This window comes from Heloderma suspectum, chromosome 5, assembly GCF_057233095.1.
Source record: "Heloderma suspectum isolate Gila_16-S chromosome 5, 16-S_ref, whole genome shotgun sequence".
Lineage (NCBI taxonomy): Eukaryota > Metazoa > Chordata > Lepidosauria > Squamata > Helodermatidae > Heloderma > Heloderma suspectum.
In genome coordinates, this window is record NC_139462.1 from 233,418,918 (window position 1) to 233,443,788 (window position 24,871).

The 24,871-nt window shown below is 47.1% G+C and overlaps 1 protein-coding gene across 1 annotated transcript; it reads left to right on the forward strand.

Moving 5' to 3' along the window:
• The first annotated feature begins 2,523 nt into the window (after window positions 1-2,523).
• Window positions 2,524-24,412, forward strand: LOC146345358 (GTPase IMAP family member 2-like). The gene is made up of 4 exons (XM_084860118.1): window positions 2,524-2,606; window positions 3,182-3,254; window positions 15,875-15,899; window positions 21,845-24,412. Exons 2-4 carry the CDS (start codon window positions 3,222-3,224, stop codon window positions 22,663-22,665), a joined length of 879 nt encoding a protein of 292 aa, XP_084716244.1. The 5' UTR covers window positions 2,524-2,606; window positions 3,182-3,221; the 3' UTR covers window positions 22,666-24,412.
• The last annotated feature ends 459 nt before the right edge of the window (window positions 24,413-24,871 follow it).

Sequence of the window (24,871 nt, forward strand, 5' to 3'; positions counted from 1 at the left end):
TAGGTGTTTCTTGACCATATGCCTATCGATCTCAAGCTGCAATCCTGCCCCTTCAGCCTGCACTTTGCCTTTGCCAGGTGGGCCGTAGACCCTTTTTTGGGAGAAGACTGAGCCAAAGTAGGAATTGAGCACCTCTGCCTTTTCTTTGTCATCTGTGATCATTTTGCCATCCTTATTTAATAGCTGAACCACCATTTCTTTCCTCTGCCTTTTACTATGCATGTAGCTGAAGAAAGCTTTTTTGTTGCTTTTAGCCTCCCTCGCTAACCTCTGCTCGTTCTCAGCTTTAGCCTTCCTGACGCCATCCCTGCAATTCTGTGCTACCTGCCTGTACTCTTCCTTTGTTACTTGGCCTTCTTTCCACTTCCTATATGTGTCCTTTTTTGTTTTCAGGTCATCTCTAAGCTTTTTGTGAAGCCACATTCTGTTGTTTTCCACCTTTTTTTCTTGTTGGAATTGTTTGTACTTGTGCCTTGAGAATTTCCTTTTTTAAAAGCTCCCAGCCATCTTGGACTCCTTTTCTCATTAGAGTCGCTTGCCATGGGACCTTACTGATCATTGTTCTGAGTTTATGAAAATCAGCTTTCCTAAACTCCAGGGTGCACTTTTGACTACATTCGGCTTTTGCTTCCCTTAAAACCAAGAACTCAAGTGCAACATGGTCGCTTTCCCCCAGAGTTCCTGTAACTGCTACTTTATCCACTAAGTCATCTCTGTTGGTTAGGATCAAGTCAAGGATAGCCGATCCTCTAGTTCCTTCCTCTACCTTCTGTAGGAGGAAGTTATCCGCCACACAAGTCAGGAATTTCCTGGAGGGGCCATGTTTTGCAGAATTTGTCTCCCAACAAATATCGGGGAAATTGAAGTCCCCCATTACTACTACATCATGCTTCCTTGAAACATTGGCTATTTGCTTTTCAAAAGTTTCATCCTCATCTTCTCCTTGGTTGGGTGGCTGGTAGTAGACTCCGACCACCAGGTTCCTTTTATTCTTTGCTCCATTTATTTTGATCCAGATGCTCTCAATGGTGCTACCAAGCTCTCTCATGTCTCCCCTTACCCTCCTTTTTTCCAGGCTAAACAACCCCAGCTGTTGTAAGCTTCTCTCACAGGGGAGATGCTCCAGACCCTTGATCGTTTTAGTTGGCCTTTTCTGCACTTTTTCCAGCTCTACAATACCGTTTTTTTAAGGTGTGGTGACCAGAACTGTACACAGTATTCCAAGTGTGATCACACCATAGATTAAATAGGGAGGGGATGTTTGGCTGGGTCTAGGGGGTTATCAACTCCTCCTTGAGAGAGGGAGTGGTGCCAGCCACTTTAAAGGAGGCAGTGATTAGGCCACTCCTGAAAGCCTAACATGGACCCAGAAGATGTGAAACACTATAGGTAGGTTGCTAATGTTCCCTTCCTCAGCAAGGTGCTTGAGTTGGTGGTTCCAGCCAACTCCAGGTACTCCTGAATGAAACAGATTATCTAGATCCATTTCAATCAGGCTTCAGGCCTGGTTTTGGAATGGAAACTGCCTTGGTCACCCTGTGGGATGACCTTTGCTGAGAGAGGGACAGAGGGAGTGTGATCCCTGTTGATTCACTTGGACCTCTCAATGGCTTTTGATACCATCAGCCATGGTATCCTTCTGGATAGAATATCTGAGCTGGGAGTTGGAAGTACAGCACTGCAGTGGTTTTGTTGCTACTTGGATGGCCTATTCCGGAATGTTGTGCAGAAGAATTGTTTCTCTGACCCTTGGCAGTTATGCCACAGTGTGCTACAGGGCTCTATTTTATCCCCTATGCTGTTCAGCATCTCCATGAAACCACAAAGGGAGGTTATCCCTAGATATGGCCTGAGGTGTTACTTAAATGTGGATGACACCCAGCTGTACAGTAGCAAGAAAAAGTTTGTGAACCCCTTAGGATTGTCACATATTTCCAACCTAAAATGTTATTAGATCTTAATCTAACCCCATAATCCTAGATAAAGAACAACACATAACCTGCTTAAACAAATGACACAGAAACATGATGCTTTTTCAAAATTTATTTATCCACAAGTGATTCAACATTCAATATCCATGTGTGGAAAAGCATGTGAACCTTTAGATGCAGTACCTGGGGGCACCCCCTTGAGCAGCAATGACAATGAGGAGGTGGCCGACTGTCCCCACTGGGTTGCTCCCTCCACCTGTCAGTAGGCCTTTTTCCACAGGTAAGTGCCGTGCAAGATTTCCTCTTGCCTTTAAAACTGCAGCAAAGTTTAAGCAAAACCCTTCTTACCCTGTGTTAGTGCATCAACAGGAGAGCTTGAGTTTTGGCTTCACTGTGTTCTTCCTCTTTTTTTCCTGCCCCCCCCCCCTTCTGGAATGGGAATAACACTGAAAGATGTTCACGGACTGCACTTTACTTTTCTTAAGACAGGGAGTTTTAAGAGAAACCAGTCACACAGATTTTCTGCACAACGCTGCCCCTCCCTTTCTTTTCAGAGCGCTACGCATTCCAAAGCAGCTGCATAGAGGCTTACAGACCAGCGCAGTCGGAACACCAAGTCAGAGGCAGCGGTTAAGCACCAGACTCCTTCCTGAAGCGGAGAGCGCACCTGCCCAGGTAGGGAGGATTTGCTCATTCCAAAAGCCTTTTGGGTGGCAGGGCTGGGAAAGGCCTTCCTTGCAGTGCTCGAACTGCCTCTGAAAGACAGGACCCCTGAAGCCAAAGTCCAGAAGGAAAGGAGGGGTGCCTGGGGGTGGGGAGCCCGCTGCCACAGGGCGGGTCCCACTCCCTTTGGGCGCGCTCTCTCTGCCAAAGCACTACTGCAGAGACGGAGAGGGGAAAGCTGCCCCTTTGCCATCTTCCTGTAGTCCTCCCTCTTGCACAGGAACCTGTAAAATCTGTGAAATATATGGTGCAGAAATAATGTTACCCCTCCCAACTTAACTCCCAGAATCCCCCCCCCCTGCTTTTGCCCTGCTCCCAAGACATGCTCACATAACCTGTGGTGAGTGTCCTGGAGAAGCGAAAGACCCAGAACTAGGATTAATAGGGAGTTATAAGTCTTTAAATGGGACTTTTGGTTCAGAAAAAATACATTCTTTATACTTTATACATTATTGTAACTCTCCTCATACCTTTAGGGAACATGCCAGCCATCATTTAAGCCAGTAAATTATGTTTATCATTTGCAGTGACAAATCTCTAGAGGTGGTTGTTTGGCAGCAGCAAGAAATGGCGTATCAGACAATTTTGGATCCTTCATGGGTAGGTATTAACAGAGGTTGTATATTAACATGGTTATCTTTTAGAAAGTGCAACAGTCAATGTTCAGTCCTTGTTGCTGAGTGTGTGCGTGTGTGTGTGTAGAACTGAAAGCCATTTCCCTCCCCTCACCCCAAGTAAACAAATGCTGGGGGTTAATGCTTGGCTCTGACTCAAGGGGTAGGAGGAGTAGCTTTTGTCTACATGGAATCCATCTCCCTAGTCAATTACCCTGTCCAGCAGTCAGCCAGTTTTGAATGTCTGCATCTGATACTAGGATCTCGAGACAGGACTGGGATTCTGTTGGTGTACCAACTAACCCATTGCCAAACGATCTCCCTGCCTGAGCAGATGGAGGTGGTCTCAAGTGTGGTGGTGAAGACCCCAAGGATGGTGGTCTTGGGGAACCAATATTCAGGCTGAGGCTGTATTGACAGGACCTGCTCAGAATTTCATGGCCTCCATGTCAACCAAGGACCTGTCTCAGTTAATATCTGGCATAACACATGTGGCAGGACATACATTACATGTGGTTTTCTGTAATGGACAGAAAGAGGATAATTATCTCGGGGGGGAGGGGGACCAGTAATGATACTGTTGGCATGGCCAGATCATTGCCTGATCCATTTTGATCTTCAAGCTGTCTGGAACCTCTGCAGGGGTGGTGGACCAAATTTGATGGTCTTCCCTAGGAGGCTGATGAATCCAGATGGCTTGCTGAGGTCTCTTGGGGATTTTCCTGCAGGCTTAGCCTTCTGAAGCCCTGGTTTCCTCTTGGAATGAGGAGATGACCTGGGCCCTCAATATGATCTCTCCCAAACATCCTTGGCACAGTCATAGAGCTGCATCAGCTAGGGATGGGTGGAACGCTTACCTCCAGGTCCGTGGGGGGGTGTCCATGGGGGGGGCAATCTGTTCCTCCCCCCTGGAATCCTAGCTGGCTGGCTCTGCTCCGCGGCAATTCTGCGGAGCCGCCAGCCAGCTCCGGAGCGCCAGCGATACAGCTGCCATTGCCATATCGTTGGCTGGGCTGATTGACTGTGGACGCAAATGGCGTCCACTACGCCATTTGCGGCCGTAAAGGTCTTAGTTTAAGCTAAATGCAGCAGTAAACGCACTATTGCCGAGCCAGGTATCCCTCATTTTATATCAGTGCTATTGATTTCTTTTTCCTAAATAAAGAACTTTGCACTTCTCTCTGTTAAATTGCCTTCTGTTATATTCTGCCCAGTCTTCTAACCTATCAAGTTCATTTTGAATTATGTTTCAGTCTTCTAAGGTATTCACTATCCCACCGATAGTGTGTCATCTGCAAATTTGATAAGCCTCCCACCCCTCTTCCTCCAGGTCATTAATAAAACTGTTGAAGAGTACAGGGGCCAGGACTGAGCCCTGTGGCACCCCACTTGATACCTCCCTCCAGGTCGACGAAGAACCACTGACGAGCACTCCTGGAGGACGGCTCTCCAGCAGCTGTGGAGCCACCTGGTAGCAGTGCCATCCCGCTCCCACTGAACTAGCTTGCTGATCAGGATATCATGGGGTGTTTTGTCAAATGCCTTGCTGAAGTCAGGATATGTTATGTCCACAGCATTTCCATGATCCACTAAATAAGTTACCCAGTCAAAAAATGAAATAAGATTAGTCTGGCAGCACTTGTTCTTGACAAATCCATGCTGGTTGTTAGTTATCGCTGCATTAATGCCAAGGTGCCTACAGACTGAGCTCCTTATAATCTGCTCTAGAATCTTCCCAGCTATTGATGTTGGACTGACTGGTCTATAATACCCCAGATCTTCGTTTTTGCCCTCATTGACGATAGGGACAACATTTGCCCTCTGTCAGTCCTCTGTTACTCCACCCGTTCTCTAGGATTTCTTGAACATAATAGATAGAAGTTCCAATAGTCCATCCTCTAGGTCCTTCAACACCGTAGGTTGCAATTCATCTGGCCTGGGGACATAAACTTATTTAAAGTGGTTAGATATTCCCTGACCTCACCATTCCAGATGGGACACAGATCCTTTTTTCAGAGAAGACTGAGCTAAAATAGGAATTCAGCAGTTCCATTTTTTATTTGACCAGTCAGCATTTTGCTATCATCGCTGCCAGCTAATCTACCACTGCTTTTGTCCTCCTTTTAACATATTTTTGTTATTCTTAGCATTCCTTGCCAACCTCAGTTCATTCTGAACTTTAGCCTTCCTAATACCATCTTTGCAATTCCAGGCAATCATCCCGTAGACTTGACCTGTCCCTCCTTCCACCTCCTATATGTGTCCTTTTTTATTTTCAGATCATCACTAAGCTATTTGGGTAGCCACATTGGCTTCTTTTGCTGTCTTTCTTCTCTCTTTTTTCCTCATTGGAATTGTTTCTGATTGCACCTTTAGTATCTCCTTTTCTAGGAACTCCCAGTCCCATCCCTCTTGAACTTATTGCCCTATTAGATTTTCCTGCCATGGAATTCTGCTTATCATTGCTCTGAGTTTATTGAAAACAGGTTTCCTGAAGTCCAAGGAACACACTGACTATACTCAGCTTTAGTTTTCCATACAAGCAAGAACTCAAGAATTACATGGTCACTTTCCCCCAAAGTTCCTGCTACTTCCACCTCATTAACTAACTCTTCTTTGTTTGTCAGATCAATCCAAGGATGGCTGATCTTCTCATACCTTCCCCACCTTCTGAAAAAGAAAGTTCACAGCAAGATGTCATAGAATCATAGAATAGTAGGGTTGGAAGGGGCCTACAAGGCCATCGAGTCCAACCCCCTGCTCAATGCAGGAATCCAAGTCAGAGCATCCCTGACAGGTGGCTCTCCAGCCTCATCTTGAACGCCTCCAGCGTGGGAGAGCCCACCGCCTCCCTAGGGAATTGGTTCCATTGTCATATTGCTCTAACAGTCAGGACGTTTCTCCTGATGTTCAGCTGGAATCTGGCTTCCAGTAACTTGAGCCCATTCTTCCGTGTCCTGCACTCTGGGATGATTGAGAAGAGATCCTGGCCTTCCTCTCTGTGATAACCTTTCAAGGACTTGAAGAGTGCTATCATATCTCCCCTCAGTCTTCTCTTCTCGAGGCTAAACATGCCCAGTTCTTTCAGTCTCTCCTCATAGGGCTTTGTTTCCAGTCCCCTGATCATCTTTGTTGCCCTCCTCTGAACCCTCTCCAGTTTGTCTGCATCCTTCTAAAAATGTGGTGCCCAGAACTGGACACAGTACTCCAGATGAGGCCTAACCAGTGCCAAGTAGAGGGGAACTAGCACTTCCTGGGATTTGGAAGCTATGCTTCTATGAATGCAGCCCAAAAGAGCATTGACCTTTTTTGCAGCCACATCACATTGTTAGCTCATCTTCAGCTTGTGATCGACAACAATTCCAAGATCCTTCTCGCTTGTAGTGTGGTTGAGCCACATATCCCCCATCTTGTAACTGTGCATTTGGTTTCTTTTTTCTAGGTGCAGAACTTCACATTTATCCCTGTTAAATGTCATTCTGTTGTTTTCTGCCCAGCGCTCCAGCCTATCAAGATCACTTTGAATTTTGTTACTGTCTACCAAAGTATTAGCTATCCCACCCAATTTTGTGTCATCTGCAAATTTGATCAGCATTCCCTGCACCTCCTCCTCCAAGTCATTAATAAAAATGTGGAAGAGCACTGGGCCCAGGACTGAGCCCTGCGGTAACCCACTTGTTACCTCGCCCCAGTTAGAGAAGGTCCCATTGAGAAGCACTCTTTGAGTCCGATTCTGTAGCCAACTGTGGATCCACTGGATTGTTGTTTCATCTAGCCCACTTGGAGCTAGTTTCCTCATCAGGATATCATGGGGCATTTTGTCGAAAGCTTTGGTGAAGTCGAGGTGTATGATGTCTACAGCATTCCCATGGTCCACAAGGGAGGTGACTTGATCAAAAAATGAGATCAGATTCATCTGGCAGGACTTGTTCTTGACAAATCCATGTTGGCTTTGAGTAATCACTGAATTGTTTTCAAGGTGCTTCCAGAAGGATTGCTTGACAATCTGCTCCAGGATTTTCCCAGGGATTGATGTCAGACTGACTGCTCTGTAGTTCCCAGGTTCCTCCTTTTTACCCTTTTTGAAGATAGGGACAACATTAGCCCTCCTCCAGTCATCTGACACTTCCCCCGTCCTCCATGCCTTCTCAAAGAGAATAGACAGTGGTTCTGAGAGTTCTTCTGCCAGTTCCTTTATTACTCTAGAATGCAGTTCATCTGGCCCTGGAGATTTGAACTCATTCCAAGTCATTAGGTGTTCCTTGACCATATGCCTGTCGATCTCAAGCTGCAATTCTGCCCCTTCAGCCTGTAGTTTGCCTTTGCCGGGGTGGGGGTGGGGTGTCATAGACCCTATTTTGGGAGAAGACTGAGCCAAAGTAATAATTGAGCGCTTGTGCCTTTTCTTTGTCATCTGTGATCATTTTGCCATCCTTATTTAATAGCTAAACCACCATTTCTTTCCTCTGTCTTTTACTGTGCACGTGGCTGAAGAAAGCTTTTTTGTTGCTTTTAGCATCCCTCGCTAACCTCTGCTCGTTCTCAGCTTTAGCCTTCCTGACGCCATCCCTGCAATTCTGTGCTACCTGCCTGTACTCTTCCTTTGTTACTTGGCCTTCTTTCCACTTCCTATATGTGTCTTTTTTTTGCTTTCAGGTCATCTCTTAGCTTTTTGTGAAGCCACATTGGCTTCTTCTGTTGTCTTCCTCCTTTTTTTCTTGTTGGAATTGTTTGTAATTGTGCCTTGAGATTTTCCTTTCTTAAAAACTCCCAGCCATCTTGGACTCCTTTTCTCGGTAGAGTTGCTTGCCATGGGACCTTACAGATCATTGTTCTGAGTTTACTAAAATGGGCTTTCCTAAAATCCAGGGTACGTGTTTGGCTACACTTGGATTTGCCTACCTTAGAACCAAGAATAGGCATGTACGAAAGTCCCCTTACCTGGCTCCGCCGGGTTCCACTGGGGGGGGGAGGCGCTCCGTCCCTCCCCCCGGAATCCTCGCCAGCCGGCTCTGCCTCATGGGGATTCTGCGGAGCCGCCGGCTGGCTCCACCAGCACCCGGACATCCGGCCGCTGGCTAGCAGGGACGCAAATGGTGGCGGACGTAGCTGCCGCTGTTTGCGTCCCTGTAGTCAGCCATGATAGGCTACGTAAAGACTTACGTAGCCTATCACGTCTGGCTTAAAACAAACAAAAAACGCGCGTACGCAAATGGCGGCAGCTACAGCCGCCGCCATTTGCATTCCTTATTTTTGGCCATCTTAGTCTATGTAAATATTTACGTAGACTAAGACGGCGAAAATAAGGGGGAACGCAAATAGCGTCCACTACGCTATTTGCGTTCCCCTTATTTTCGCTGTCTTAATCTACGTAAATATTTACGTAGACTAAGACGGCCAAAAATAAGAAACGCAAATGGCGGCGGCCGTAGCTGCCGCCATTTGCGTATGCGTTTTTTTTTTTTAGCCAGACATGATAGGCTACGTAAGTCTTTACGTAGCCTATCACGTCTTGTAAAAAAAAAAAAACCCAACAAGACTGTAAATGGCGGCGGCGGCGGCAGCTGGTTGGAAGACCAGCCGCTGCAGCTGCCGCCAGAGCCACCATCGCCTGGAAGATCTGCCCCAGGTAAGTCTCGTCCCGGGAGGATCCGCAGGGGGGCGGGGGGGTGGCAGGCTGTTCCGCCACAGATTTCGGGGGGCTGAATGCCCTGGCATTCGGCCTCACCGAGATCCGTGGCGGAATTCTCTGCCATCTCTAGCTATTACGGCGAAAAAAAAGGGGAACGCAAATAGCGTAGTGGGCGCTATTTGTGTTCCTTTCCCCCCTGCTTTTTTAGCCTACATAAATATTTACGTAAGCTATTACGGCGAAAAAAAAAGGAATGCAAATAGTGCCCACTACGCTATTTGTGTTCCCCTTTTTTTTCGCCGTAATGGCCTACGTAAATATTTATACGTAAATGGCGAAAAAAAGGGAACACAAATGGCGGCCGCCGTAGCCGCTGCTATTTGCGTACGCTGTTTTTTTTGTTTTTTGAGTTGCTGTGATAGGCTACTTAAATAGTTACGTAGCCTGTCACGGCAGCCTGGCTGGACGCAAATGGTGGCCGCTACTGCAGCCGCCATTTGCATCCGCAGCAGCCCATCCGCAGCTGGAAATCCGGCTGTGTACGGCCCTGGCCAGCTGCTTCACGGAGCCACCACGGAGCGGAGCCGGCCAGGCAGGATTCTGGGGGGGAGGACCGGATCGCCTCCCCCCCGTCGAGGATTCTGGGGGGAGGGACGGAGTGCCTCCCCCCCACAGTGAAAAATTATGTGAAAAGGTAAGTGAGTTTCATACATTCCTAACGTAAATACTTACGTAGCCTATCGCGGCTGCTAGCAAGGATGCAAATGGCGGCTGCTACGACAGCTGCCATTTGCGGCCGGCCCTGGCCGGCGGCTTTGCGGAGCCACCATGGAGCGTAGCCGGCTGGGGAGGATTCCGGGGTGATGGACGGGTTGCCTCCCCCCCCGACCATGGATGCCCCTGCACGAAGCCAGGTAAGGGATTCATACATCCCTAAACATGGTCGCTTTCCCCCAGAGTTCCTGTTACTGCTAATTTATCCACTAAGTCATCTCTGTTGGTTAGGATCAAGTCAAGAATAGCCAATCCTCTAGTTCCTTCCTCTACCTTCTGTAGGAGGAAGTTATCCACCACACAAGTCAGGAATTTCCTGGAGGGGCCATGTTTTGGAGAATTTGTCTCCCACCCAATATCGGGGAAATTGAAGTCCTCCATGACTACTACATCATGCTTCCTTGAAACATTGGCTATTTGCTTTTCAAAAGTTTCATCCTCATCTTCTCCTTGATTGGGTGGCTGGTAGTAGACTCCGACCACCAGGTTCCTTTTATTCTTTGCTCCATTTATTTTGATCCAGATGCTCTCGATGGGGCTACCAAGCTCATCCTTCTGTATTTCTCTGCAGAGATATGTATTTTTCACATACAGTGCAACCCCACCTCCCCTTCTGTTCCTCCTGTTCTTTTTGAACGAGTTATATCCTTCAGCTGCTGTATTCCAGTCATGAGAGTCATCCCACCAAGTCTCAGTTACACCTACCAAGTCATAATTTCCCTCCTGTATTAAGAGTTCAGGTTCGTTCTGTTTGTTTCCCATACTCTGGGCAATAGTATATAGACATTGAAGACCACATGCTTCATGGTTTGGCTTTCTTCCTACATGTTTCTGAAGACTACTATTGGGTGCTATTAAAGCTGTTCTCTCCATTGCAGTGCATGAGCCTTCGTCCATTGTTACCCCCAACTTTACTTCTCCCTTCCCCGTAGGATTCAGTTTAAAGCCCTCCTGATGAAGTTCTTCATGCTGTGGCCAAACACATTCTTCCCAGCCTTTGTGAGGTGCAACCCATCCCTAGCCAACAGCCCATCTTCCAGGAAGTATAGCCCGTGGTCCCAGAATCCAAATCTCTCTCGTCGGCACCACCTTCGTAGCCAGTCATTCACCCAGAGTATGTCACAAATGTCCTGTAGATGCCATGCTTGGCAGAGTTTGTGTCCCAACAGGTATCAGGGCAATTAAAGTTCCCCTTTACTACTACTCCTTGCTTCCTTGTAATATCTGCAATTTGCTGTTGGAAAGCATCATTCACATTTTCTCTTTGGTCAGGGTGGTGGTGGTAGTAGGCTCCAACTTCAATATTGTTTTGATTCCGTCCTCCATTTATTTTAACCCAGATTCTTTCAATAGGGCCACCATGTTCAATCTTTTGAATTTCTGTGCAGGTGTGTACATTCCTAATGTGTAGCGCAACTCCTCCCCTCTTTCTATGGCTTATGTTCTTTCTGAACAAATTATATCCTTCAGTTGCTATTTTCCACTCATTGGAGTCATCCCACCAAGTCTCAGTTATACCTATTAAGTCATATTTACCTTCCTGAATCAAAGTGTTCAAGCTCATCCTATTTATTTCCCAGACTGTGAGCATTACTATAAAGACACCGAAAGCCATGAACTTTATGCTCCAATGACCTCTGTGCATTTTCATTAAGAGGTTTAACGGGCCCCACTACAGCTGCTCTCCCAGCTCCTCCCAGTGCAGGAGCCCTCATCTGTAGCCCTCACCTCTGGGCTTTTGTCTCCATCCTCCACAGGATTCAGTTTAAAGCCCCCCCTGATCAAACTTACAATTCTTTTGGCAAACCCATTCCTTTATTCAGAAAGTATAAACCATGGTCCCAGAAATCAAATCTCTCCCAGTGGCACCATCTTCATAGCCAGTTGTTCACCTGCAGAATTCTTCTTTCCCTTGTTTTAATAGAGTTGGAGCCAGATGTGCCCAGAGTGCCAGCTAGTCATGTTACGATGGATACTTTTTAGCTTGTGCAGCCTGAGGACAAGGACAAACTGCTTGGAGGATTGAGGCCCACCACTTGCTCTCTGGACACTTTTCCATCCTGGCTTGTGCAATCGGCCAGAACTGGTCTGGATATCTTGACCTCTGATGGGATTAATGCCTCCTTGAGGGAAGGCATTAAGCCAGTGGTCACCACTACCTTAAAGTAAGCCATACTTAATAAGGCCACTATTGAAGAAACCTAGTTTAGATCCATTATTTTCTGATCATTACTGCCCAATATCAAATCTACCATTTTTAGGCAAGGTGCTGGAGCATGTGGTGGCTTCTAAACCCCAGGTAGTGTTGGATGATGCCAAGTATGAGCATCCATTCCAATCCAGGGTCAGGCCTGGCTTTGGGAAAGAAACTGCCTTGATTGCCCTAGTAGATGACTTATGGTGGGGAATGGATAGGGGGGAGTGCAACCACGTTAGTTTTCCTGGACCTCTCAGTGTATTTCATTAACGATGGTATCTTTCCGTTGTCTGGATTGCACATAGGAGGCACAGTGCTACAGTGGTTCCAGTCCTTCCTAGACAAATGGTCTCAGAAGGTGGTGCTGGGGACCACCTGCTCTACCTCATGGCCATCGGGCCATAGGATACTGCAAGGTTCCATCCTGGCCCATATGGTTTTCAATATCTACATGAAACCAGTGAGGGAGGTTATCCAGAGGTTTGGGCTGAAATGCTATCAGTATGCAGATGAGACTCAGCTCTACCTCTCGTTTCCATCGAATGATCCTAGGGAGGCTGTTGAATGCCTGAACCAGTGTTTGGAGATAGTTTTGGGATGCATGAGGGAAACAAGCTGAAACGTAATCCAGACAAGATGGAGGTATCATAAATGGGAAACCGACCACTCTGGAGAGAGGAAAAACATCTGGTCTTTGATGGGGCTGCATTCCCCCTGAAGGACCAAGTGCCCAGTCTGGGTGTGTTCCTGGGCTTGATGCTAACTGGAGAAGCTCAGGTGGCTGCAGTGTCCAGGAGTGCTTTGTACCAGATTAGGCTGGTACGCCAGCTGCGGGCCTATCTGGAGAGAGGTAATCTTGCCTCAGTCATTCATGTTCTGGTGACTGGTGTAGGGATGGAAGAGAATTCCGCCACGGATCTCGGTGAGGCCAAATGCCAGTGCATTCACCCCCCCGAACTCCATGGCGGAACGGCCTGCCACCCCCCTCCCCCCCGCGGATCCCCCCCGGGATGAGACTTACCTGGGGCGGATCATCCAGGTGGTAGCGGCTGCGGCAGCGGCTGTGGCGGCCAGTCTTCCGACCGGTTGCTGCCGCTGCCATTTCCAGTGTTAAAAAACAACAACAAATGACGTGATAGGCTACGTAAATCTTTACGTAGCCTATCACATTTGACTTTAAAAAAAAAAAGTGCATTTGCAAATGGTGGCGGCTACGGCCACTGCCATTTGCGTTCCTTATTTCGGCCCATCTTAGTCTACGTAAATATTTACGTAGACTAAGACGGTGAAAATAAGGGGGAATGCAAATAGCGTCCGCTACACTATTTGTGTTCCCCTTATTTTCACCGTCTTAGTCTACGTAAATATTTACGTAGACTAAGACGGGCCAAAATAAGGAACACAAATGGCGGCGGCTGTAGCCGCCGCCATTTGCGTACACACTTTTTTTTGTTGTTTAAAGTCAGACGTGATAGGCTACGTAAAGATTTATGTAGCCTATCACGGTTGACTACAGGGATCAAACGGTGGTGGCTACGGCCGCCGCCATTTGCGTCCCTGCTAGCCAGTGGCCGGATGTCCGGCTGCTGGCGAAGCCGGCCAGCGGCTCCGCGGAATCCCCGTGGAGCGGAGCTGGCCGGCCAGGATTCCGGGGGGGACGCGCTCCGTGCCTCCCCCCCCCCAACGGAACCTGGCAGAGCCAGGTAAGGCCAATTTTGTACATCCCTATTCTGGTGACATCTAGGCTTGACTACTGAAATGCACTCTACACGGGGCTCAGCTTGAAGACAACTCAGAAAGTTCAGTTGGTGTAGAATACAGCTGCCTGGATCTTGGTGGGGGATGGGCAGTCAGATCATGTGGCACTCATACTGCACCAGCTTCATTAGTTGCCAGTGCATTTCTGAGCCCAGTTTAAAGTGGTGGTTTTAACATTTAAACCCTTAAATGGTTTGGACTCAACTAAGTTGCTTGGGGGACCAACTTTCTCCCATACGACCCTGCCCGCACTTTGAGGAAATCAACAGAAGCCCTTCTCACTTTCCCACTGCCAAGGGCAATTAGGTCGGTGAGTTCAAGAAGGGAGAGGGCCTTTTCAGTGGTGGCCCTGCCCCTCTGGAAATAAATTCCCTCAGGGGTTCATCAGGCCCATCTTTTCAGGCCTTCAGGACAGCTCTGAAGATCCACCTATTTTTGATAGACTTCCCATAATCTGTGGGCTCAGGCTTTATACGTGTAATCTGTTTTTATACTGTTTTATAGGATTTTATTGTATATTTATTTCATAGAATCATAGAATGGTAGGGTTGGAAGGGGCCTACAAGACCATCGAGTCCAACCCCCTGCTCAATGCAGGAATCCAAGTCAGAGCATCCCTGACAGGTGGCTGTCCAGCCTAGTCTTGAATGCTTCCAGTGTGGGAGAGCCCACCGCCTCCCTAGGTAATGGGTTCCATTTAAGGATGGACAAAAGTCCCTTACCTGGTCCCGCAGCTGTTTTCGGTGTGGGGGGTAGGTGCTTTGGTTCTCCTCCCGAAATTCTTGGCGGGGGGGGGGAGGCGCCCTGCCCCTCCCGGCCGAAATTCTGGCCGGAGGGAAGCCCCCCGTCTCCCCGGCCGTGAAATAAAAAAGTTATGGGGGAAAAAAAAAGCATGATAGGCTACGTAACGATTTATGTAGCCTATCACGGCTAGATTTTCAAAGTCAGCCATGATAGGCTACGTAAATCGTTACGTAGCCTACCACGGCTGACTTTGGGAAAAAAAAAAGCGTGCACGCAAATGATGACATTTTAGTGCCTGAGGCTTGAAGACTTCTGGGGACTGATGGCATCTCTACACCAGGGATGTCAGAGAAATCCGCTGTGGATTCAAATGAGGCCAGATACTTTGGAATTCAGCCTCCAGAATCCGCAGCGGAATGGCCCCACTTACCTCTGCTCCAGGAGGATTCCCCGCAGAACGGCACTCAGCTTTAGGCTTAACCAGACCTGTTCGCCTCTGCGCCGATCGCCATGTTGCTTAAAAGAATGGCAATCGGCAGGATGTGCCCATAGACTTATACGCAAAATAGAGCCGTGAATCTTGCGTGTAAGTCTTTAAAAAATGGCAATCGGCAGGATGTGCCCATAGACTTATACGCAAAATAGAGCCGTGAATCTTGCGTGTAAGTCTTTAAAAAATGGCAATCGGCAGGATGTGCCCATAGACTTATACACAAAATAGAGCCGTGAATCTTGCGTATAAGTCTATGGGCACATCCTGCCGATCACCATTTTTTAAAGCAACATGGCAATTGGCACAGACGGGTCCAGGTAAGTGGCCCTCAAAACGGGCGGCTCCGCAGAATCCTCGTGGAGTGGAGCCGCTCCAGAGGATTCTGGGGGCAGGGGAACGGATCGCCTCCTCCCCCCAGGTGGATTCCCCACCGGAACAGACAGTGGGGAATCCGTACATCCCTACTCTACACCAGCCTAAAATTCTGCATTTAAATTGGGGCTTTCTGCTTCTGTTTTAGATGCAGGATCACAATGACTGCATTTACACACACTTCTTCTCCCCCTCCTTCTCCCCATGTCTGAGTCTTCCACTATCTGTCCTTGATCGCAGTCCTCTTCTTGCCACTTTTCCTCTTTTCACGGGGTTGGGGGAGGGACTCAAGTGGAACACAACAGGGTAATTCGATAGCTCATTATCTGTGATCTATTTAAAAACAGAACAAAGGGCATTCAGTGCAGGAGACATCCTGGAGGGTCACGGCATCATGCAAAGAGCCTGCAAACTTCCGTGAGGGAGCCATCTCACTAGCAGGATAAAAGCTTTGTGTGAAGAAGCCCTGAGTCTGCCCTCTCCCTAAGGGTAACTGAGTTTGGGTTCACATATTGGGTTGAATGTGCAAAATTAGGTATCAAACTAATTTCTCCCCCATCCCTACTCTGTGTGTATTGACCTAATAGACTGAAGACTAATTGTATCTAACACATTCTTTTATTGCAAATCTTTCAGGGAATGGTGGACAGGACGAGACGCGGTAAGGAATAAGACAAAACATCACATTCTCGGGGCACCTTTGCACTGCTGCTTGGCTTGTATCTCAGAACCATCCATTATTTGCTACAGTGGGTTTTTTTGAAAGGGGAACTGATCATCATAGCCACAGAAGTGGGGGGAAGCCATTTGGATCAGGGCAGTGACACTAGGGGAGTGGTTTATCCCTGTGCCTCTGTGCATTGAACTGACTTAGCCCCCTCCCCCAGAAGGTGCTGTCAGCTCCAGAAGTGACAAAACACCTGTTTGGGAGGGGGGATTTTCAGAATTGGTTGAAACATCAGCCTTGTTTGCTGTTGTGTTAGCAGATGGGAGAAAGAGAGAGATTGGCCTAATATAATAATATAGGAACATAAGAAGTTGTCTTTTACCAAGTCAGATCATCGGTCGATCTAGCTCAGAGTTGTTGACAGTGAGTGGCGGCAGTTTTCCATGGTGTCAGATATGAGTCTTTCCCAGGTGTACTGGAGATGTCAGGTATTAAGCCTGAGCCTTCTACATGCAAAGTACATGCTCGACACTGAGCTATGTCACTAATATAAGCATAGCTAGAGGCATGCAACTGATCTGGACTTTTCCCCGCTCAGATAATCACCATCTTATCATAGAATCATAGAATCATAGAATAGTAGGGTTGGAAGGGGCCTACAAGGCCATCGAGTCCAACCCCCTGCTCAATGCAGGATGGCTTTTTAGCCAGTAAGGCAATTACAAATAAATAAATAGATAAGTAAGTCTGCATTACAGATGTCTGCAATGATGGGATGATGGCCAGATTCCTGGTAGTGTAGGTGGCTTTGAAAAGAGATGAGACAGTCAGGTCATGAAGAAAGGTCTCTCAGCGGTTATATGAGGATTTCCTAGCTACGACAGCTAATTGAAACTTTCAGCACCTCTGAAAATCAAAATAACAAGGGGCGAAGTGGTTAGCCTGTGACGTGTTAGCCTAGCCTTCTCCAGCATGGTGCCCTCCAGAGGTTTTAGGACTACAGCTCCCTTCAGCCCCAGCCACCATGATCAATGGTCAGGGATTTGGGGAGATTTCATCCAAAATATCTGGGGGACACCAGGTTGGGAAAGCCATGCTTAGGCATTAGGCACATATGAGAGGAGAAAAGGTGCGGAAAATGATAGCAAGCTGGGGCCTCTTTGTATAGGTGGCAAATTGGGATTTATTTAAATTTCACAGAAGGCAAAGCCAGCCAATTAATTCCCCATACAAATCACCCCAAATAAAATACATACTTCAATTAATTTGCCCCCCGCCCTCAGCTTGCCCCGAATCAGTAGCTCCTCTTCATGGAATCCTGGAGTTGGAAGGGGCCATTGAGTTCAACCCCCAGCCCAGTGCAGGGATCCAGCTTAGAGCGTCCCTGAGAGATGTCTGTACAGTCTTTGCTTGAATATCTCCTGCAACAGAGAGTCCACCATCCCTCAGACTGCTGGTTCCATTGTCTGACTCCCTTGCCATTGTCTGACTGCTCTGACTGTTAGGATGTTTTTCCAAAGTTCAACCAAAGTTCAACCAAAGATCTGCCTTCCTGTAACTTGAGCCCATTAGTTCATGTCCTACAGGCTTGGATGACAGAGACCAGGTTATGGCCCTCTTCTGTCATCTCCCCACTCAGTCTTCTCTTCTCAAGGCTAAACATACCCAGTTCCTTGAATCTTTCCTCGTAGGACTTAGTTTCTAGTAGGGATGCCTGTAGTTTACAAATCCATCCCTTTTGGGGCCTGACAGATTTCCACTGCCCGCCCAGCCAGGGGCTTTCCCCAAAAATCTGGGAACTTTTTCAGTGGGTTCCCCCCCCCCAAATAGAAAGTTGTGCAAATTGTGGTTGCAGTTTGCATAGTTTGTGCAAATTCTGGCTGCAATTTGTGCAACTTTCTATTTATGAAAGAAAGAAAAAAAACCTTCAGAAAATCCACACGCTGGCCTGACTCAATGCAGATTGAGTCAAGCCAGCTCAGAGGGAAGCGAGCTGAAGTCTGGGGGCCTGGCTAATTAAAGCTTGGCGAGCTCCACCCCCCCCAGCCCAATTCCTCTGACATCCTTAGTTTCTAGTCCTCTGATCATTTTTGCTGACCTTCCCTGAACTTGTTCCAGTTTATCTGAAACCTTCTGAAAGTGTGGTGTCTAGAACTGGATGCAGTATTCAAGGTGAAGTCTGACCAGCACAGTGGATTGAAACTATGTTAACCCATCATTTTGAAACCATACTTGTATTGATGCAACCTAAATTCGAATTCGCCTTTTTTGCAGCCACATCACACTGCTGACTCGTTTTCAGCTTGTGATCAAGTCCAGCTCCAAGATCCTTGTCACATGTACTATTGCCAGATCAAATGTCCCCCCTGTGCATTTGGTTTCTTTTTCCTAAATGGAGAGCTTTGAAATTGTCTCTGTTAAATTTCATTCTGTCACATTCTGCCCAGTCTTCTAACCCATCAAGATCATTTTGAATGTTGTTTCTGTTTTCTCAGGTATTCTACAAATTTGATAAGCATTCCCCCCACCACTTTGTCCAAGTCATTAGGGGCACAGTCCTATGCATGTTTAAACAGACGAAAGTCCTACAACTCCCAGCATGCCCAGTGATGGCTGGGGCATGCTGGGAGTTTTATTTTATTTTATTTATTATTGCATTTATATCCCATCTTTTTTCCTCTTGCAAGGAACCCGAGGCAGCTTACATTATCCTCCTCCTCTCCATTGTATCCTCACAACAACAGCCCTGTGAGGTGGGTTGGGCTGAGAGTGTGTGACTGGCCCAAAGTCACCCAGTGAGCTTCCATGGCCAAGTGGGGACTAGAACCCAGATCTCCCAGCTCCCAGTCCAACACTCTCGCCACTACACGACTTTTGTCTGTCTAAACATGCATAGGACTGAGCCCTAACAAAAAGGTTGACGCATACAGGCCCCGGAAGCAGCTGTGTGGCACCCCACTCGATCACTTCTTCCACTTTGATGAAGAATCGTAGCTGAGCGCTATTGGAGCATGGTTCTCCATCAAGCTGTGGATCCACCTAGAGAAATAGTACTTTCCGTCCTACATTTAGGGTGCAATCCCATGGCTGCTAGACAGTAGCTAGACGGCCGTAGCATTTTTCGGCTTTTGGGAACTGACCTTGGAGCCTCGGTCAGTCTTTGAACGTTCTGGTCTGGCCCCTCTCTCCAAATGGATGGCATTAGTTATACAGGAAGAGTCAGGGTTCCTCCCAAGGTTTCTACTGTTAAGAGATATGTGGCATATTATGGGTGCGTTCACACAACACGCTAGTCCATCATGGGTGACAAGCTATGTACCAGGGGTTGTTTTGCGAGCAACCCACAGTGCGTGGCTTGTTCCCCGCTTCCCACTCAGCCCTCCAAGCCAGCACTGCCCGGAATACCCAGGGGACTTGGCGGCAGGACCCATCTTGTGATCCGCGCCCTTTTTGCCAGTGCCCCTCGCCAGCACCACCCCTCCAAAGTGTCCAAAGAGGGGGTGTGGGTGGAAAGGAGGACAGGAGTGGATCTGTTTGAAAAAGGCTTTCTGTGACCAAGGCAGTCTTTCCCAGCCAGTCCCACTGGTTTCCCTCATTCCCCCCTCCCCTTTCCACTAGCTAGGCTAGATTGTGACAGGTCATTCAGAGCTGTCGGAATCCCATGCGGCTAATAGAACAAGTGTGAAAGGGGCAGGGGTGCACTTCTCAACGAAAAGGGGGTCCTGCCAACTCAGGGTGGGGTGGGGTAGAAAGAGGGTACCCTGTCGGTGGGGGCAAGACTTTAAATGTGGGGGGACTCAGCTTACTAGGGGATCTTGAGCACTTTCCCCACCTGTCGAAACAGCTGGACTCCTGTGATTTAAAGTGCTACCCCGACCCCTGTGGATCCCCTCCTTCTGGGCACCCCTCCCCGAATCCCAAGCACCCCATTTCCATAGAAAAGTGGGCACCACCCCACTTCCTGACCCCAAAGCAAGTAATTGCTTCTGTTTTGACAGCTGCCAAAATAGAAGCGATTAACAGTGATCTGAGGAGAGAAACCGGGGCTCAGGCACCCTTAAACACAGGCGCAGGGGACCTGGGCAAGTGGGTATTCCTGGGGGTGTGTGATCTACACCCGTTTCCCCACCTCTCAACTGTGCAAGGCTGTCAAAACAGATTTGAGGCAATCTACATGAGCAATTTAGTGCAGGGGGAGAACAGTTTGAAGTCTTTTGCGACACATCACCTTGTCGCCAATCCATAGCCAACCAGCAGCTTCCCTCTTGAAAAGCTGCATTTTCGGAAAGTCCTCCCTCTCCCTTCACTTCTCTTTTCAGCACCCAGAGGAAAATTACTGATGACACCAAATTATTTAGGGTGGTTAAAACAAAAATGGATTGCGAAGAGCTCCAAAAGTATATCTCCAAACTGGGAGAATGGCAGAATCAAAATGGCAAATGCAGTTCAACATAAGCAAGTGGAAAGTGATGTATGTTGGGGTGGGGTGGGGGACCAACTTCACATATGAGCTGATGGGATCTAAGCTAGCGACGACCAAGAAAGAGATCCTGAGGTTGTGATGGACAGCTCAGTGAAAATGCTGACCCAGTGTGCATCTGCTGTGAAAATGGAAAATTCCATGTAAGGCAGAATTAGGAAAGGTATTGCAAATAAAACTGTCAAGATCTTACTCCCCTTATTTAAATCTGTGGTGGGACCACATTTGGAATACTGCATACAGTTCTGGTCACTGCACCTAAAAAAGGATATTGTAGAGCTGGAAAAAGTGCAGAAAAGCACAAGTAATATGATCAAGAGGCTGGAGCAACTCCCCTATGAGGAAAGATTACAACGTCTGGGACTGTTTAGCTTAGAGAACAGGTGAAAGAAGGGAGACATGACAGAGGTGTACAAAAATATTCATGGTGTGGGGAAAGTGGATAGGGAGACAATTTTTCTCCCTCATAATACTAGAATCCAATGCGGTCATCCCATAATGTTGACTGGTGGGAGATTCAGGAAGGATAAAAGGAAGTACTTCTTCACACAGCACATACTTAAATTCACTGCCCCAGTGGCTACTAGTCCGGATGACTACGTGCTCCCTCCAGTGCCAGAGGCAGGGAGCCTCTGTACACCACTTGCTGGGAAACATGGGCAGGACGGTGCTGTAGCGCTCATGTCCTGCTGGTGGGTTTCCAAATGAGGTATCTAATTGGTCACTGTGTGAACAGAATACTGGACTGGATGGATCCTTATTCTGATTCAGCATGGCTTTTCTTATCTCCTTAACTTCTTACCCCCATGCAATTAGGCTTAGAAAAACATTTCCACTGACACTAAAATAAGCCTTTATTCTAACCTTAATTGCCACATTGGGGTGATCTTGGGGGGGTGTCATAGCATGCAGGTAGGGGAGGGTTAACCCTTCCCTCCCCAGGTGATAACCTGGGATCAAAAGTATTCACCTTTTCCTCCACGAACCAGAACTGAACTGGTCACCGGAATTGGTTATGAGGTTGACTATGAACATAAGAACATAAGAAGAGCCTTGCTGGGACGCCCTGTAGTCCTCTTGGTCTTTCTGAAACAAAATGCATAAAGGGCAGCTGGGGATGCCCACATCAGCCCCAGCCCTTCTCCTTGACCCCTATGCCTCAGGTTGACAGGGTGGGTCTGTCATAAGGCTGTCAACCTGTCTGAATGCAGTGACAATATTGTCGGGACCGTGAACCTGGATTGCACAGGACCCTCGATCCTGACAGCTGTCACAGCTGAAACTGAATCAAAAATTCAGTGGCTTGATCCCTGCCCCGTGCCATATTGGACCACCGTCATGTATTATGTGACTGTAAATGTCAGATGTTTAGTAATGGTGTTCATATTAATTATTGAAATAGGTCAAATCCTAACAGTGGTGTTCAGCCTTTCTCTGACATGTTCTTCAAAACCAACAGGGGGCGAATCCGAACTCAGGATCATCCTCGTCGGCAAGAGTGGCGGTGGGAAGAGTGCCACAGGAAACACCATCCTCGGCCAGGTGGAGTTTGAGTCCACCCTGGGGGCAAAGACAACAACTCTGCGGTGCCAAAAAGGGCAGGGAAGCTGGAATGGCTGGGAGGTTTCTGTGGTCGACACAGCAGCCTTTTTTGATTCAGAAGCCTGCAGTGAGATATTGCGATGTGAGATCAAGCGCTGTATTGACCTCTCCAGGCCTGGCCCTCATGCCCTGGTGTTCGTGACCCAGGTGGGCCGCTTCACTGTGGAAGACGAGGCAGCAGCGAAGCATGTCCAGGATGTGTTTGGTGTGGAGGCTGCCAAGCACATGATTGTCTTGTTCACCCGCAAAGAAGATCTAGGAGGGGGCTCCTTGCATGATTATGTGATGTGGTCTAATAACAAAGCTCTCCTAGAGCTGATTCAGAAATGTGGGAATCGCTTCTGTGCTTTCAATAACAGGACAGTTGGAGCAGAACGGGAGGGGCAGGTCTCTGAGTTGATGGAAATGGTCCAGACGATGGTTCAGGAGAATGGAGGGAGACATTACGTCAATAAGTTGTACTTGGAGCCTAACTTAGGGGATGGAAAAATCAGATCATACATGGCAGAGAACAGAAAAGCCAGGAGATGGGCAGATGGAGGTTGGGCTTTGAATAAAAAATGGTTATTTGTGGGGATTTTTATTATTGTCATTCTTGTGACTTTGGCTATTCTGGTTCATTTCCTAAATAGGGATGTGCCCACACACCCCAGCTCGGGTTCTCCGGGCACCCACTGAAGTACTCCCTGCTCCCCCCCAGACCCGTGTTTGAACCCCTTTGAGTTCGGTGACTTGCCCAAACTCACTGCAGACCCGTTTCGTGAGCGCCCACCATTTTGCCCCCCTTTTTTGTGGGGAAAAAAGGGGGTTTAAAAATGAGCGTATTTAAATATGGGCAGCTTGGGACTGGGAAAGCTTAATGTGTGCAATATAAGAGGCATGTTGCCATGTACAACATTGTGACAGCCAAGCTAATTGAGACCACTTTGAATCTGTTCTTGAAGGAGATAATGATAACAACTTTTATGATTAGTTAAAATGTTTGAGAAAACTCTCAACTTTGCTGTTTTTGTGGACTTGTGAATGTAAGTATGGTATTGACATATTGGCATAATACAAAATACTTTTCCTGGAATCAAGCTCTCTGTGTGTCACCTAAAATATGGTGATTTTAACCATTTGTTTTGTTACCTTGTGCTCATATTTGAGTATGATGTATTTCTGTCTTTTAAAAAAATCCAATAAAGGTGTTCTTTTCAGTAAAAGCTACTCATTACCAGTGGGCATTTTGGCTAATATTTTTACTAGGGGCATAGACTATTTAATTTTAAACATGTATCTGGCTGAATCCTTCAAGATGGTACCAACCACTCCCAGACCTGTGTATTTGGATGGAAATGTTACCTCAGCAGAGTTACGACCAGCTATGGATCAGTGTCAGATAACAGGCTAAATGTGGAAGATTTTGGTGCATAATATGCTGGATAGACTTGTGCTTCAGCCTCTATGAACAATTTTACCCATCAGTGAATCTCAAAAAATTTTTTTTTCCAAGCTTACTTACAGATTTTGCACTGCGTATTCTGCATCTTTTCAGTGAGGGGCCCAAACATTATTTCACTACATTATTCATCTTTTGGGGTCAATTTCAGCCCCTTTGGGCCATAATTGAGCAAAAGATACCAATCTTATAGCCCCAAATATGTATTATGTATTTCTGGCTTTTTTTTTTTTACATTGCTAAGGTATTTTTTTCCAGTGAAAGCTACTCATGAGAGATGGACATGGCTAATAATTCCACTAGGGTCATTGGTTATTAGGAAAAGTTGCCTCATTTATTTGCTCAAGGTGGTAACACTCACCAGGCTCCTGGCGCATGGACTACTCCTGCAGGGGAGTCACCAAAACCTAAGCATCTTTTCTGACCATTGCAAGAGCATTCAGTTGAACATGTTTTGTTAAAGGGTTTCCATGTTTATTCCAGCTTCAAAAGTACAGGGAAATTTGTCATTTATTTGACAAATTTGTCCAGTGCTGAAGGAGTTGCACTGCTTACCAGTTGTTTTCCAGGCCAAATTCAAGGTGTTGGTTTTGACCTTTAAAACCCTATATGGTTCTGGCCCAGCCTATCTTAAGGAGCGCCTCCAGCAGCACCAGTCAGGCCGCTTAACAAGATCAGCCTCGGATGGCCTTCTGTCTGTCCCATCAGCCAGGACAGCTAGACTGGTGGGGACGAGGGAGAGGGCCTTTTCTGTGGTGGCCCCCACTCTGTGGAACTCCCTCCCTAGGGAACTCCGCCATGCCCCCTCTTTAATGAGCTTCCGTCGTGCATTAAAAACCTGGTTGTTCAGGCAGGCATTTGGGGTGGGTTAGGGTATTTTAGGAAATATTTTTATTGTAGAATTTTATTGTTTTAAACTGTTTTATTGTATGCTGTACAGCGCCCAGAGTGGCTGGGTGACCAGCCAGATGGGTGATTAATAAATTTAATAATAAATAAAATAAAAATAAAATTTATACTTTATTTATTTATTTATTTATTCATTTCATTTTATTTCATTTCTATACCGCCCAATAGCCGGAGCTCTCTGGGTGGTTCACAAAAATTAAAACCAAAGAGCACACAATAAAACAATACAAAATATATAAAACATTAAAACCACAGTAAACAATACAACCAGAATAAAACCAGAATAAAACCTAGCAGCAATGCAGGGATTTAAAATACAGATTTAAAACAGCAAAGCTAAAAGTCTAAAGAGCTAAAATGTTAAAATGCCTGGGAAAATAAAAAGGTCTTCACCTGACATCGAATATAGGTGCCAGGCAAACCTCACTAGGGAGTTCATTCCACAGCCGGGGTGCCACAGCAGAAAAGGCCCTCCTCTTAGTAGCCACTACTTGGCCTTGAGACCCTTGTCCATCCTGGCTTGTGAAATCTGCC